The sequence below is a fragment of the Meles meles genome, chromosome 7 (genome assembly GCF_922984935.1).
Source record: "Meles meles chromosome 7, mMelMel3.1 paternal haplotype, whole genome shotgun sequence".
Taxonomy (NCBI): domain Eukaryota; kingdom Metazoa; phylum Chordata; class Mammalia; order Carnivora; family Mustelidae; genus Meles; species Meles meles.
In genome coordinates, this window is record NC_060072.1 from 84,067,297 (window position 1) to 84,084,726 (window position 17,430).

The following is a 17,430-nucleotide window of genomic DNA, read 5'->3' on the forward strand; positions in this document are numbered from 1 at the left end:
GTATCACCTTGTTTCTTTCAATGCATTATTTCCAGCATAGGTTCAATAATATACAAATATGCCTATGTGAATAGATTTATTATTTGAGAGTGCTCCTTTATTTGGCAAAAAAAAAAAAAAAAAAAAGGCGACTTTAAATAAAAGTATATTATCACTTTGATTCTAGTTTTCCCTGATACACTAGACAATGCAGATTCCCAGATAGGGAAAAAGAGCCTCCCAAATCCGGTAGCTCTCTGTTGCTATACTCTGATGGAGCCTTCCAGCCAAATCCATTTACTCCTTGATCTCGATATTCTTTATTATGTACCTATCGCGTACATACTGACTATCAGCTATAAGTACTTCTCTTCCCGGATGAGGGGCCCACACAGAGGAGATGAAGTGATTTCTAGGAATAAATTGAGCGTCTGGGGATCTTCACGTTGCTCCCCTTGGACTCCCCATCCACTGTAACTTCCACAAAGGCGGAGTTAAGTGGTCTCTGGGAGGTTGCATTGTTCCCAGAGAAAAAGAGCCCTTCCCTCCTTAAACTGAAAATAGCTATGTGTGTATATACAGAGAAGCCAAAACACAGACCTAGGAACCATAAAATTAAGTCGTTTTTAAGATCTACTTCTAGATCTTACATAACAGCTGCAGAGGGTTGATATTCATACAAAACAAAACACTACGGTTGGCAATCATTTGCAGGAAGAACTTTAATCTAAATGTCTTCCTTGAATTAGTCCAGAATTAAAGGTGATGCATTTTGGACTAGATACCAATCTGGCCACATGATTCAATGTATACAATTCCCACAACATCAGGCACATTTGTCTCCAAATATAAACATACACACACGAAAATATCAAAACCAAGTGGATAGGACCTAGATTATGGCAACCTTTGACCTTTCATTTCAATCTTTCCCTTCAATGAAGCAAATAATTGAGATCGGTTAGACTCCAATAATATACGAATGATTCATTATACTTTAGGGGATAAATACAAGCAACTTTCTGTCTTGATATTAGATTTGAAAATCTACTGATCTAAATAATCAGGATATTGAAAACCTTGTGTATGGAGAATCCATATTCTGCACTTTTCTCAGAGCAGCCTGTAAGTTGGGCTCTTCGATACGGCACTGAGTCTGTTGCTGGCCCCAGAGCCTCACCTCCCCCCTCCACAGCTCAATGGAGGGATTGCTTAGGAGGTCACATACTGACCAGTGTTTTTAGCCCATACTAAAAGTCAAGCCTGCTTAATACTTGTAGTTTATCATTCACATAATCTTTAACTTACAAGTAAAAGTAGAGGGGGCAAAGTTATTCATTTTTATTAGGTTTCTGACTCATCTGGGCACTGCAGAGACTATGATAAAAGCAAGCTCTTTCCTTACCTAAGTTCTTCAAAAGACACAGAGGGAGGATGATGCCAAAGGTAACTACTACTACCAGCACGCGGCCATCCACATACCAGGCTCTGAAAAAGGCATTTAAGTTGGGTCATATTTTCATAGAAAGTGAAATTTTGTTCTCAAATGTAAAACTTCACAATACATTTTAATGAATTTTTATTATTATTAATTTTTACCATTAATTTCTATCATTATTCAGGCTTATCCAAACACTTTAATCCAACCACTTCCTATTTACCATCGTCTCTCTCCTTAGTGATGGAAGAAGGGACTTTTTTCCCTCCCCCACCAGCTAAATGGGGCAGTACTCTGAATAATTTACGTGGTGTCAAAGCTGAATGCACACACTGCATTCTGTCAGATTACAACATGTCTTATCAATTATTTAAGGAGAAGTTCCATTTTGTTTTGCTTGGCTAATACCATTGAAAAACAAGTCAGCACAGGTAGGCATTGCTTTCTCCCTAACCTTTTGTATTTGACCTTGAGTCCTGATGACAGAACACGAGGAATTCTGGCTCCTATGATTCTGCCTTGAAAGAAAACAGAGAAACTAAGACTGGCAAGAACTATTAAACAAGAGGGAGTTAAAACAATGGATATGTCAGGTGTAGCTCCAACATTTTCCAAGCTTAGTTAGATCTTTAATGAAGTTGGCTCATGTAAATGTCGCTCTGCTCCCTTCTTTAAGAAAGAGACTAGGGTCTTAATGTGTTTGCATGTTCCACTTCTGTGTTAAATATATGTCTGTGCTAAAAATACTCTGTATCTGTTCTGTTCCGTAGAAACTGGATATAGATTTCAGGCTCTCCGGGAGATGCAGCATCTACTGTTTGCAGCTTGACAGATAAATCTACCTTTTAAATGCTCATCGTCAAATGGCTTTCCCTGCTTCTTTCATTTATCTAAAAACCCCAGAGAAATGTGATGGAACAACAAAAGAAAGAAAAAAAAAAAAAAAAAACCCAGGGAAAACTCAGGTTCCTGTAGTTTTCATAAAACAAAAACTTTGGTTAGTCCACATTAAAATTAAGAATATTTTTGTTATCTTACAGAAAAAAAAGGTCTATCACTTACGAAAATGCCTCTTCCTTTCCCATAAGAAACTTTATGGCGGAGGGCAGCTCATTTTTTACTATGAAGAGGTAGCTCAGCATTGCTAGAGGAAAATGAGAACATTTTTAGAAAGAAGATACTAAGGCTCATGTTGCAAGCTATATAAAAGGCTACCAGCCTGTTCTTAGACTGACCTTCAATAAGACACAAAGACAGTTTTAGCTACTCAGTATACTTGGTTTTAAATAAGTGACTGCTCTCTCTGCCTTACTTTCCATGTGCCATTTTAGCAATGAGAACGATACTGCTTCCATTTTGTTAAAATTCATAGGGCCACCCAACCACCAGAATTAGAAAAGATAATAATATTCACACACTTTAAAGTTATGTATAGAAAAGCATGTTCCTTTTACCTCCAGTGTTCTGTAGAGAGGTGGCTCCAAAGATTACGAGCTTCCCTGTGGTGCCAAAGACCTGTTCTCCCAGCTTTTCATAAACCATGCAGCCTATTTAAAAATCATAGTTGAGAACACAAGAAATGACAGGGATCTAAAAGTTAAAGAAAGCCAAGATATCCTCATTCTAGGGACTATTCCCCAAGTTATTCTCTCTTTCTCAAAATAACATACATAGCCTTTTGGGCTTGCAAGGGTTAAGGTGCCACAACCTCGTGACATTTTAAAATGTCAGACATGACCACCATTTCTCCTTTTTCAGGTTGGCTACAAAAGCACTACAGTTCAGTTATTAGGTCATAAGGCTTATTTCTAACTCTCTCGAAGGGTTTTCTACTGGATGGGGGGATTCCTACTCTGATCTCCTTTCTCAGGTCTGGTGCATATCATTAAAGTAAAGATTTGATTTAAAAATAAAAATCCTTATTGTTGGGACGAAAGTTTCCTTTTGAATTAATTACGTGAACTGACGAGGCTAACAAGGAATTATCTTAATCTTAATAACGTTCCATGAATGCCTCGTGTGTCCTAAAAACAATAACAAACATACAATAGTCAACACCAGAATGTTCATCGTTTGTAAAATTTAGTTCAGATACATAACTCAGAAAAGAGAGCAATAGATAAATCTGTCAAAAGAATAATTCGGCTACAGGAATATCCTAACATGTTCAACTGTCTCATCTTGATAAATACTAAACTGCTAAACCATTCATTAAGAAAACATGTTTATATGTCTTTATGACAGTTCGGCTCACGTTTCCAAAACTTTCACAGAACGCAATATGGGTCCAGCTATAATTAAAGCTTTGTTCAAGCTCTCAGAAGACTGGTGTTTAAACAAGACAATGGTAGACGCTCAATCTATTACAAAATGTCCCAGTTAAATGGAGTAATCTCTGTACATTAATAGTTGGCCAATGTGGTTTCAACTAAAGTGAAAGTCAAACAGAATCCATTTGTCCCAGGAATAGAAAATAAACACTTCAGGTATTACACTGCCCAGAACTTGGAGCCCTTCCTCAGTACCCTCACTCCCACATTGCCTCAGGCATAACATCTTCTCCTTGGAATATACAAAAAAGGGAATGAAAGCACTGTTTATTTTTAAAATCTTGAAGGCTATAAAATCAAAACATGGGATTCTTGTTCTGAATTTATAAAGACCTAAGGAAAAACTGAAGCTTTTCAAATGAAGTCATCTTAAACTAGAAAAACGGGTATGATTGGGGGTTTGCTTTCAAGGGCAATGCTATTCTCTCAGTGTACAAGACAATTTAATGTCCATGGTGCCGTGTCTGTTTCTCTGGGTAAGTACCACGATAGGTTTCTGAGGAACTGTAGGTCAATGTACTCTTCAGTAATCCGTGGCTGAACCGGGAGGGCATTACTCGTTCACAGTATCACCATGCAAATCATCCGTCCTGGCTTTAACAAAATTAGACCTACCATCAGCTTACCTGTTTCCTTTGAACAGATCAAAAGAAGGTTTATTGAATATATAGATAGCAGTGTCACGGAAGTCAAAAGTATCCTAAAGCAAAGAAAACAAGCCTTGTAATAACTATAACAGAACATACTCAGACCTTACATTTTAGAAGGGCAAAGGCTTATTTATATGGTTAACACTGTTTGTTGGTAACATCCAAATTTTGGAAAAGATTAGTCAGACCCTTTTTAAAATCCTCAATAAAAATGTTCCACCAAATAAACAGCTGCTCATTAGAATCTGAGTAACCCTAACAGTGCAAATCCTCTATGTTCATTCAAAGCCTAAACAGCTCTCTGAGGTCATTTCAGTTGAAATGACTTTCAGACAGTATTAGGAAAGAAAGCTTTTATGGTCTATGATGCACTTTCTGTTACATCTGAGTGAGAAAGTATGAAAGAGGTGTGGGATGGGGTGGCGGGGGGTGCGGGGTGGGCAAGGGCTGAGGGGAAGGCTTGTAGTGACTCTTAGGTCGATGACCATGTGACTTTAGGCAAATTGCTCAATTTCTCCCACCCCTAGATTCCTCACCTATAACAGACACAAGCTAACTGATGCCTATGGTTCTTTTCATCTAATTACTCTGTGGCTATTTTTGAATCTATGCATTGGACCACTGAGATAATTCACATTTTTTGCATCTAGTTCCTCTTAAAGACCAAGCATTTCTTCTAACTGATGGGAAAATTTTGATTAGGAAAATGAGAAGACATTTTTGAAGGACAAACTCGTGTCTTTGTTTTGGTACATCTGGCTCATCATCAAACCCACCTACCTCAAGAAAAAGCACAGCTAAAATGACATGGGAGATCACCTAGATTATTTCCGAATCATTTGGTTAAAACAGACTTGGTAATTGAAAATAAAGCCTATTTGCTTAAAAAAAAAAAAAAGTTCCAGCCCCCCAAATGAAACCACTTGATGTAGGGGATCTATCCCTAGAACAGTATATAAGTGCAGTTGATTCCACATGTGAGTAAATAAGGCAGGGAATTTTCTGGCAAGGGCCATTGAGAGGTACTTGGCCTATCATGGGATTCTCTCTGTGTGGGGTCTCTCTTCCCAATGCCAACCCCCGCCCGCACACCCACTGAACCCCTGTCCTTGGGCTCAGCTTAGATGTCACCCCCTTATGTGCCTTCCCTCACCCCAGGCAGAAAGGCAGCTCCGTGGCTGTCTCACATCTTACGGTGTTTTGCTTCCCCTATAGGCAATGCGGCCGTAAGGAGATCGATGGGGGAGAAGAGAATGGCCAACTGCAGAGCAGACAGAATGCCAGAGACTGGTCATAAAACATAAAAGAGGGACAGAGCTCAGCGGAGGTAAAACAAACATGGGGAGAAAGGACAGAAAACCTAGCACTCTAGGTGAAGACCAAACTGACCAGCCAATAAAAAGGGGAATTTAGGCGAAAAGATGATAAGGAAGTGCATTCAGACATATATTGACTTAGCTAAGATCCCGGAGGGGGAGGGTGATTCCGAAGGTAAGTCCCTTATTACCTCTTCTGGCTGAGGGACAGGAGAAAGTGAGAGCAGGCAGTTAAATACCCAGCTCGTAGTTCTGAGATACGTAATGGAGCCCCAGGTGATATGTTCTGCCAGAGAGGAAGATACAGGACCCAACTGTGGTATGATTTTTCTTTCACCTTGTAAGAGATAAACAATATTTATTCTGAAGAAGCAAGCTTTGAATTCTGCTCAGAGTTCACTCACATTTTTAGGGACATGAAATGAACGGGTGACTTCCCTGTGTGCATGCGATAAGCCATAGAGGACTTGGGTGTAACGCAGCCTAGCATGGGTTTCCCATAGGGGACAGGAGAGATGCAAGTTGCTGCTGTTCTGGAGTGACCACATGCCCTGTTGAGTCTATTGCCCTGGGACTGATCTGGAGAGGAGGGGGATCCTGCCGCCAGGCCCCAGGATAATGACTAGAGAGTATGACCTTATAGGAACTACGTGCCTGGCAGGAGGGACAATTACTAATGTCTACCTAATGATTAACCGAAGGCTAGGAAAACTGGGTACTTATTAGCAAGAGAAACATTATAAGGAAATATTCCTTCCCTCAGCTAGCAGCCCCTGGGACCACATGGGTCTTACATATGGTTGCCTCCCAACACATTCTACTGGGTCACATCTCATTGTAGGTGATGCTCAAGCTGGCCTGTGGCCCTTGGCAAGAAGTCAAGGATTTCTTCATGAACTCTTATCACTTCTTTTTCTCTTTCCGGGAGAAAAGTCTTGGTCAAGGAAGAGATTAGCAGGGAGTTCATCTATGTTCTCCCCCACACTTACCAACAGCAGAGTGAGATCCTCCCACTGTGATGAAAACAACCCTCCTGCTTCTGGGTTTAAGAGACATAACACTGCATCCCAGTCAGAAGGACCCGGAGTGACATTCTGACAGCCTCTGCCTTTAACCACCCCAACTCTGAAGACGGTCTTCTCCATCCCTCCCAAAATCTAGAGCTTCCCTTCAAAAACCAAAAACGAATATAAAACAAAATGCTTTTTTCTAGCAGGTCATAAAAGGCAAAATCTGTACATAAAATTTTAAGACCAGTTTAGGGTATAAAAAAAAATCTAGTAGTATTTTTTTTTAATCTAGTAGTATGAATGGAATTAAAACGTAGAGAAGTGCACCTCCTTGTTTAGATTCTTAGAAAGAAACTCTAAGTTGTCTAATTGGCTATAATGATGCTAGACCAGTTTAAGGGGACCCAGGGGTGTCAAAGATGCAAAACATAACATCAGAAAGAAAGCAGGAGGAATGACTTGAGGGAATGTAATGACTTATTTGAACACGTCTCCTGTCTGAAGCGTGATTGTGTCCGATGAGATCTTTGTACATATAACTGGTTTGCTGGCAGAGAAATATACACCGGTATTCCTGTGCTAAGAGGAACATGAGTGATTCCTTTCTGCATCTCATCCAGACATCATGTTCACTTTCACACTTCTGATCACGGACAAGTTCTAATATGGTTACGGCAAAAGCCGCTTGCTGAAAAAGGTGTTTGGGGGGCAACTAAATCTCGGCAATATCTCGGCGATAGGAACTGAGCTGTCAAGGTGTTGGTATTTCAGACTTATGTTCAGCCTTGAAGAGAAGGCGATCCAGACCTTGTGGGTGGACATGGGCACTGGGTAAGCAGCGGCAGGAGAGTTATCTAGTGAAGAATGTGATCAGGGACTTCCAAGAACCCTCACATTGTCAGCCACACTTGGCAAGAGGTGGTGCGGGGACATCCTCAGAGAGTCTATGTCCCCTACGCGGAAGGAGCCGGTTAGGAAACAATTCGAGATTCCAGGATCAGGGAGGGGCCTTTAGACACCGCCCTGTCTGGTTTTCCACCCAGCATAGGTAACCTCTCTGCTCCATCCCACACACAGGCATCCAGGTCTGCAAAGTGTGTCACAGGGGACCCATACACCGCCCATCCCATCCTGCTTCTGTAAAGCACCACACACAGGAACCTAGGCTGAGCTGAAACTACCGCTGCCATTTCACCCTTTGGACCTACTTGCATCTACTTAAAATCGAAACCCTCTTCAGCCAAACAGTCCATCTGATGGTGCTCTTTTTCAGATTGTGCCTTTGACCTACACTTTTCCAATTCTTCCAGCTGTCATCCTGTGATGGGGCATTCAGGCTCTTTACATCTCAGTCATGGTCCAGTTCCTCAACCATCCTTTGTCATGGCTGTGTGCCAAGAAAAGCACAATGCTGTCACATCAGTTTGAGTCCAAATAGCACAAAGCATGTTAAGATTATTAACTTGAGATGGACATCATGTTTCCTAGAAGGCAACCTATTTTGGTGTTCATTTTTACGGCAGCCAAGCCATACTTTTGATTCTTACTGAGCTTCTGTTAGAAACACCTATTAGGCTACTCTTCCTGGTTCCATCCTGTGCATACTTTGTTTTTGTTTTTTTAAAAATGATTTTTATTTATTTATTTGACAGAGAGAGATCACAAGCAGGCAGAAAGGCTGAGCAGAGAGCCCATGGGGCTCGATCCTAGGACCCTGAGATCATGACCTGAGCCAAAGGCAGAGGCTTAAACTCACTGAGCCACCCAGGTGCCCCATGTGTATACTTTTTTTGAAAGGATTCTACACTTTCCATTACATTTTGTCTTTCCAGTCTCGTGATATCTTTTAAAATTGTTGACCTTTTTTACTTATGTATCAGCTACCTCATCGAGCTTCATATCTTGAATTTGCCTTCATCTAAGTCACTGGTTCTAACTTTGAAGAGAACAAGACCCCAATCTAGAAAATGGCCCGCTGTCCCATCAACTGCTCCAGCCAGAAAACCGGAAGTCACCCTTGATCTTTTATCTACTCTCTCATCCCTAACAACTTATCATTGGCAAGTGTCCTATCACTTCTCTCTCAAAAATAGTTCCTAAATCCATATGCCTCCCCCCCCAATGCCACTACTCTCATCGAAGGCACCATCACCTCTAATTTCTGGGCAACTGTCATAATCTCTGTCTCTCATTTCTTGCCCTCTCTGATCCATCTTCCAACCAGCAGCCAAAGCAATCTTTTTATTTCATTGCTTTATTATGTCCCTCCATTACTAACTAGACTGTAGGACAGGCCATAACAGTTCGGAGTCATGGCCCATCTTATTTGCCTATTTACATATAATACCAAACAAAGCACACAGCAGACTCTCAGTGAAGAATGAACTTACAGAATATTAGTATCTCATTTGTAAGTCATATGGGATTATGCCAAATGTCTTGCTAAAATCAAGATACATTCTGCTTAAGACAATCCTGTGACCAACTAGTTCACTATTATCTCAAAAGATGAAGTTAGTTTAGCACAACTATATAGGAAAACCCTATTGACCTCCAAGGAACAATATTTTCTACAGTATTTGTACATAAAAGCTATTTAATAATTCACCCTTAAATATTGCTTGAGATCTACTTTTTACCACTTCTGAAAGCTGGGATGAAATCTGCCCATTTGTAGTCCTCTGGTGATACTCCTGCTCTCCATGATTTCTTAAATATTTCTGACAGGGGTCCTTGATACATTTAGTGTATTTGGTGCAAGAAAATTTTGGCTCCTACCTTAAACAATAACATCTAAACATCTATTTTAAAGACATTTATTTGTTATTGTTTTGAATCAAAGTGATAAGACTGTAATTCTTTGCTTCCCATAACTTACCCAGACATTATATGGATAACATTATAATAAATTTCATTTCTTAAAGTGCTATACGCTAATCAAATGGAAAACTGTGTCAACAGAACCACATATTTAAGGCAATTGAAATGTTCTTTCTTTCTTTTTTTTTAAGTAGGCTCCACGTCCAGTGTGGAGCTCTACGTGGGGCTTGAACCCACAACACTGAGATCAAGACCTGAGCTGAGATCCAGAGTCATATACTTAACCCTCTGAGCTGCCCCAGTGCTCCAACAATTGAAATAGTCTATGTGATTTCACAACTATATTTGGGTAAATTTATCAAATCCTATCCTTTAAATTGAAGAATTTTACTGTATATAAATTATACCTTAAAAAGACCAACCCCACAACACATCTTTTAAAAGCCTAGCGAAATAACAAGAAATCATATACCATGCTCCCCACCCAGCATCAGAGCCCTTGAAAGAGGTGGAGATGAAGCAGCAGTCACCACCGTCGATCCAGAAATAGCTTCCATGGGGGTGTTTACATGGGGGTGTTCCGGGCTGCCATGCAGGTGAGTGCTTTCAACTCCTCCCGGACCCATTTCTCTTAAAAAATAAGAGAACCCTTCCCAACCTTCCCTGCATGACTCTCCCTGACCTCTCCTTGTCCAAAGTTTAAAGCAGCTGCCCTCAAACTTTAAGGGTATATACGACTCTCCTTAGGATCTTGTTACACTGAAGCTTCTAATGCAGTAAATGTGGGGTGGGACCTAAGAGTCTGCATTTCTCAAAAGTCCCCAAGTATTTCAGATGCTGCTGGTCCAGGGACCACTCTTGGAGTAGCAGGGATTTAAAGCTGCCAGCTCTGACCCTGTGGCAGACAGATCTCCGTGTTCCCATTTCTCACAACTGTTGAACCAATGCCACATAACCTGCCACACTGTCTGCAGCGGGGGTGCCATGCCACGATCACAGTGTGACTACCTATGACACGGCCCCATGGCTGCCCAGGGGAGAATGCAGTGAAGTGAAGCAGTTACAGCTGAATCATTAGCATTCCTATGGGGTGCGGACCATTCCTATGGGGTGCGGACCATTCCTATGGGATGCGGACCATTCCTATGGGATGCGGACCATTCCTATGGGATCCTGACTTCCTCAGGATATTAGGGCATTAGTTACTCCACCAATGTATATATTTTAAAATTAGGGACTCATGGGTGGCTCAGTCAGTGAGGTGTCTGCCCTCATCGGGCTCCCTGCTCAGCACGGGGCCTGCTTTGCTTCTCCCTCTCCATCTGAGGGGGCCCACTCCTGACTCATGCTTGCTTGCTCTCTCTCCCAAGATATAAACAAAATTATTTTCAATGCCACACCCCTCCCCCCCACCCAGCTGCCCTCAAACTTTAAGGGTATATACAACTCTCCTTAGGATCTTGTTAAACTGACGATTCTTCCAAAAGGGATCTGAGGCTCACTACACTATATAATTCTTCCTCTTCCAAACCCAGTTAAAAGTATAAAACATTTGCCATCATCGTGATTAGAACAATCCATATAAAAACTCTCTGCACTGGAGCAAAAGTAATCTTTTTCACTAGTTTTGCTTTTATCTGCCATCATCTCCCACCAATCTACAGCCCCTCCCTCCAAAATTCAGAGACACACGTTCTGGTTGAGGCAGAATATTTACAAGAAATTTAAAATTCCAGTACAAGCTAGTTCGAAAAACTGTAGGAAACATACTATTTTCTGGCCAACCATCTTTCTCCAGTCCTTCCCCTCTGTAACTGGCCTCTCTTTTACTTTCTTCTACCTTTCCCTTTCTCAACCTTTCTTCCTGTCTTCCCCGCTCCACTTTTTTACTCATCTCTAATCTCCACTAACTCTGTCCTCCATCCCCTCCCTGCCAGCTCCTCCAAAGGGAAATACCTACATGAAGTAAGTAAAGATCTAAAATCACTGCTTCAGAGAGCAGAGAGCACTAGCTGGCGATGAAGGGAGGGCTGGGCAGTAGGGAGAACCCAAGCGAAGATGCTGAATGTAGTTACCCATCTGCGTAGTTAAGAAGCTCAGATTCGGGGGGTTTCCAGCTAGTGTGACAGAAAGCTAGCGGAGAAGGGAATTTTAGGGTATGGGAAAGAGAGGGGTTTTCAAGTGAAAGGCCATGACATCTGCAGTGGACAGGGAAGGAAGCGTACTTCTCCCTGAGGTTCTCCGAGGTTGTTGGTGACATCGGAGGCAGACACAGTGGGAGTACCCGAGGGAGGAGCCTGGAAAGGGGGAGGGAGGGTTGTGGTCACAAGTAGAACGTCTGGAGGGTAACTGCAGAGGCAGGTGGTGCAGCACAGTTCCTGGCCCAGGGAAACCATGCTAGCGGGAGGCTTAAGTGGGGGGGGGGAAAAAAAGGGCAACACAGAGGAAGAATCGTCTATTTAATGAGAGCCCATATGGAAGGGGATGTGCCTGAAAGTGAGGAGAGAGACCAAGTGTTCTGAGTTCCTAATCCATGTGAAAATTTGAAATATTTTGGAAAATTCAAACCTGTCTTTTACATACAAATCCATTTCCTAGAACTTTAATAGGGACTCAATCTAATTAATAAAACAATTGATCATCACTCAATAAATTTAGGGTATTTTCAGTACGTCAGGCCCACACTAAGCACTTTAAAATATTTCACTTATGAGTAGTACTATTACTATTTTACAGATAAGGAAATTGAAGTTAAGAGAGATTAAGTATTTTGTCTAAGGTCACAGAGCTAGCATTAGAGCCTTCAAAGTCTGATTCCAAAGTCATTACCCACCCATGCTATATTGCCTGCCAAAGTCAAATGTCCACAGAGGAATGACAGTGTAAAAAGTAAAACCTAAGCAGAAGACAAATGACTTAGAATGAAATACATCATGAGCCTAACAGAGCCCGCTGTTAACAGTGAGATTTGGGGTGATTTCTTTATACTTAATTTATTTTATGCATTTTCAAAATGGTCTTTAATGATTGTCTCACTTACAATAATAGTATTAAAATGAAAAATGTAAAGAACCTCTTAAATGATACTAGTATTATTCCAATTCTTCCTTTTGGGGAGGGAGAGGGAAGAGTTGCATTTGTTTAAACCCCAAGGTCATTAATATAGTCCCAATTTCTTTTTTTATTTTTTTTAAAGATTTTGTTTATTTATTTATTTGACACAGAGAGAGAGATCACAAGTAGGCAGAGAGGCAGGCAGAGAGAGATGGGGAAGCAGGCTCCCTGCTGAGCAGAGAGCCCGATGCAGGGCTCGATCCCAGGATCCTGAGATCATGACCTAAGCGGAAAGCAGAGGCTTAACCCACTGAACCACCCAGGCGCCCCTATAGTCCCAATTTCATTTAAGGAGCTCACAAAATACTTAAAGAAAGGAGCAGAAACATATAATTATTGTGTCCCAAAGTGTACTTCCTAGTCACTAGAGTGTGATTAAATTTCAACATTCTGAGGGTCAGAGGACCAGCATACCAGGATCCGGTAGCATGCAATTATTTGTAATATTTACAAATTAGAGAGTGAAAGGGATGGTTTTTAAATGCTGAGCTGGGAACAGGCCAGGATCAATTATTTGTACAATTCCTTCCATTTCCTTCCTTGTAGATAAATCTACATTTCTTGGTGCAAAGCTGCTCTTAAACTAGCCTCACTGCTGGTTAGATATTTCGTCTTGTCTAATTTCTAATGAAAGAAATACGCCTCACTGATGACCAAATCAAGGAAGATCTAGTATGATCTTACAGAGAATGAAGTACTTAAAAGACGTATGCGGACAGAACTAGAATTTTATCAATTTAGTTGATACTTCATGAAGTTAAACAGTTAGGAGGAGGTTTGAGTTTAAAAGAGGAAGTTGTACCGGTAAGAAAGCAAGCCATGTGCCACTACCACTTCCTGTTTTTGCTTGTAGTCGTTGGTCGAGGGCTGTGGGTTTTGCGGGCACTCCATTTATAACTCTTGACATGTCCTCCTTCCTCTTCTTCCACTCCACAAGAACAACTGGCTTCCTTTTTCCTCAAACCTGGATCCTTACCTTTGAAAATGATGCCCCCTTTGTCATACTCTTAAGATGTAACTCCTGAGTGAGTTACATTCCACGTAACCATTAAATAAAGGAGTGTGCTGTTCCCGGTGGGTATTTTGGACTTCCACTCCAAGGGGAACGATGGAGCTGTGGCTTCATTCATCCTTTCCTACTCTGTTTCCATGGTAACGATGCACACTGAAGGAGCGATGGGAGAGTTAAGAGGACTACACCATGGGCTCACTGCCCTCCTTCCCCTCATCCCACACCAATCACAGTGTCATCCTAGCAAGTGCCTTAGCCTCTGTGACTCTTAGCTTCTTTACCTATAAAATAAGGATGATAAATAGGGTTGTTATAGGTCCCACGGCACACGTATACTTGATAACATCTTTTTTTCTAACTCTCTAAAGGAAAAAAAGCTATTCGCAGCTAGCAAGCCTGACAAAAAGAAGCTACAGGTGGTTTTGGTCAGCACGCCGTAGCTGGCAAACCTCTACTGTAGTTGCAGATCGTTGAAACGCGGACCTGATGTGAAGGGAAGCTTGTAGCCATTGAACAAAGCACAGCTAACTGGCCCACACAAGGGCAGTCTTCCACTCTACTAACCCAGCTACCACTCTGTGAGTAGTGAAAGTTCAAGCTAACCTTGAAAATCCACATTTCTGGGCTGTCCGGACCTACTGCGCTGATACACACCTGGCTTACTGCAACCCAGGAAAGTGAACGAAAGGGCATTCACGCATCACGGAGGTCTTAAAACTGGTAAAACCTTAGACAGTAGAGTTAAATTGTCTCTCGCAATCCGAGAAAAACACAGTGCTCCAAATGGGGGCCATGCTGTTGTCCTTCGGTGGCCCCGGGACAGGATGCGACTCAGTCTACACAGGACGGCGCCAACTCAGGGTGCATGCTCTCGCGCATGCGCGCAGTGCACACACCCGCGCACCTCTGGGGCCACGAGAATTGCCTTCTTGGAACCCCTTATCAGACACGTCTTAGATGACTCACCAACTAAGCATAACTGCTCAACTCTTAAAAACAATGGGTGGGACTCATCTCCTACGCTTGCCAACCCTCTTCGTTTACAAAATAAGCACTCATTTTTAGCACAACACTAACCACTCTCCTATTTCTGAAGCGCTTCTTAATCCAGCGAATTTCAATAGAGTTCAATGAGTTCAACAGAGTTCAATGGCACTGCCACTGCCCTTTTCACATGTGTCTCAAATGTTGGCAAGGCTGAATGTGCCATTTCTCCTCTTCCAGTATTATTATTCCCAAACAAGAGACTCTGATGCCAATGATTTTTGCTGCCAGCTTCAGGACAACAATTTTCTCTTCAGATCATTTCTAAGAAACAGTGACTATAACTCAAAGAATTTTAAAAACAAGTAACTGATTGACAAGAGGGAAGAGGATTGTGACTATACTCATGGACCTCCTCCTAGGATCACCGGAAGAGTAGGGTTTCCCTATTGACTTCCTCTTTAATCGGCGGGTTTTTAAGATCACAAGATCCAGTTGGTCTTTCCCCCGGGAGGAGGCAAAGAACTGCCTGCTTAGGAGTGCAGAGAGAGACGACTTAACATTTATGAGGAATAACTTGATAAATATCACACAGACCATCTCTGTTACTGCTAAGAGCAAAATTATCATCTTGGTGGGTGTGATTCAAACTTTCTGGAATACATATGAAGTAACGAAGCAGTGACAATTCGGGATCATGCAGAGTACATATTTGTGAAGGAACACTGCGGTCTCACTCCAATTTAGTAGAATCTGCTAAAAAAGATAGGAGACTCCAGAGCTCTGCTGAGACAGTTATTTAAGAATACAAACCTCCTGATATCATGAGAAGCCCCCCCCCCCCCCCGTTTTTTTTGGCTAATAATGATCAAATACCTACAAGATAAGAACAGGACTTAGGGCAATGTTTGATGGACCTATGGTTCTTTTTTTTTTTTTTTTTAAAGATTTTATTTATTTATTTGACAGATAGAGATCACAAATAGGCAGAGAAGCAGGCAGAGAGAAAGGAGGAAGCAGGCTCCCCGCTGAGCAGAGAGCCCCATGTGGGGCTTGATCCCAGGACCCTGGGATCATGACCTGAGCTGAAGGCAGAGGCTTTAACCCACTGAGCCACCCAGGCGCCCCTGGACCTATGGTTCTAATTCCATTTCTGTCTGTCCCTGATGTAGGCTCAACCGTAAAACACTGAATTTAAAGAGAGAAGTCCCCTGCTAGCCTGATCTTGATTTACAGAGATCTTTATGTTCTAGATTGACCCTTACTGGCATGGTCATTTACTGGTGTGTTTGTAAACACTGTAATTATAGGTAATGCAGTATTGCATCTTTTTAGTGGTCCACAGAGGTAAATATTAAGAAAAAGAGAGACAGAATTCACCTACAATTGAAGCCGACAATTTACCACAAAGTGAAGGTAATTGCTGTGCACTGAAAATGACAATTACGTTCCTTTTTGCAAATAGCAATTTAACAACAAATGCCCTTTTAGCAATGTAATACTAACCTCTTACAGGATTTAACAGGCTCTGAATTATTTGGAATGTTCAAATGAAAGAGGCATTCCCAGGAAAGTAACCAAGTAACCACTTGGGGGTGAGTCCTGTGCTAACCTGGTTATTATCATTACATCTCCACAGCCCACTGAAAATTTGAGGGCGAGCTAAACCTTTCAGTTGGTATTTGCCCTCCAATAAGTTTGCACCAATTATGAGGGCCATTGTTTTGCCGTAAAGGCTTGTTTTGGTTTTGCAAAATCTAATTCTTAGGTATTCATTCATTCATGTCAATGAAACTTTATTGAGAATCACATATATGCAAGCAACTGTTCTAGATCTTGTTGGGGCCAGCAGGGTGGGAGGGGGGGGTGGGGAGTGAGGAGTTAGTAGTGGTGGTGGGGGGGTGATTTGAACAAGGAAGAATTAGACATTAATCCTGCCCTTGTAGGGCTCAGAGTTCCATCGGAAAGGTAAAGGAGGATCAGGGAAACAGGTCTGGAGGTGGCATCCGACTGGACCTCACAGGCCTGTCAGGATTCAGAAGCACAGAGGTGCGTGGGAATAAGGAGGGGGAAAGGCCAGGGTGATGAGGATGGTGCAGGTGGCCTTTACAGAAAAGAAGGACGTGGTGTGGCTGAAGTGGAGGCTCTCTGAAGGCAGATGGGGTTGAAAATACAGTTTGGAGTAGATGGCTCGGCATCAACTCCTTATTCTCGCTCTAAGGGTCTTAAATATCAATACTGAAAATCTGCTTTTCCTCAGTTTTCTGTAGGTAAGAAGGGGGGAAAAAAAGTCTTATTGCATTGGTTTTAAATGCCTTAAAAAAACAGGCTTCTTTTCATTAGTTTCTTCCCCTAAAAACACCTGGTAGAAAGACAATACAGAGTGGAAGCTTTGCACCCCCACTGTGCCCCAGCCCCTGTGCCACTCTCCAGAAGCAACCCTTGTCAACAGCTCCCTCGTGCACCCTCCGAAATAGTCTGCGGGGTGTAAGCACACACACACTCTCCTCCCTTGCCCGCTTCCACCGAACGGTCAGGCTTTTTCAGACAATAACATTCTTGTGACTTGTTTCCATACCAGTACCTATAATTCAGTTTCCTCTTTCATATAGTTGTCAAATATTCTATTTTATGGAGCTACTATGAGTATGGAACCAATTCGCTAATAATGGGCTTGGTATTATCTTTGTCAGTACTTGGTTTTTAATTCTTAAAATTTAGCTAAATATTTGGAAGGAGTTAAGGTCAAGGGCTCACGAAGGCAAGGGGCATTCTTA

The 17,430-nt window shown here is 41.9% G+C and overlaps 1 protein-coding gene across 2 annotated transcripts in view; it reads right to left on the bottom strand.

Moving 5' to 3' along the window:
- The window catches only part of SLC38A1 (solute carrier family 38 member 1), a 69,850-nt gene that overhangs the window by 15,417 nt on the left and 37,003 nt on the right, over positions 1–17,430 (bottom strand). For both annotated transcript variants that reach the window (XM_046011440.1, XM_046011439.1), the window contains exons 6-9: positions 4,374–4,447; positions 2,872–2,964; positions 2,480–2,561; positions 1,385–1,467 (exon numbers count right to left, since the gene is read on the bottom strand). In XM_046011440.1, coding sequence (XP_045867396.1) covers positions 1,385–1,467; positions 2,480–2,561; positions 2,872–2,964; positions 4,374–4,447 — 332 coding nt within the window. The remainder of the gene's footprint in view (positions 1–1,384; positions 1,468–2,479; positions 2,562–2,871; positions 2,965–4,373; positions 4,448–17,430) is intronic.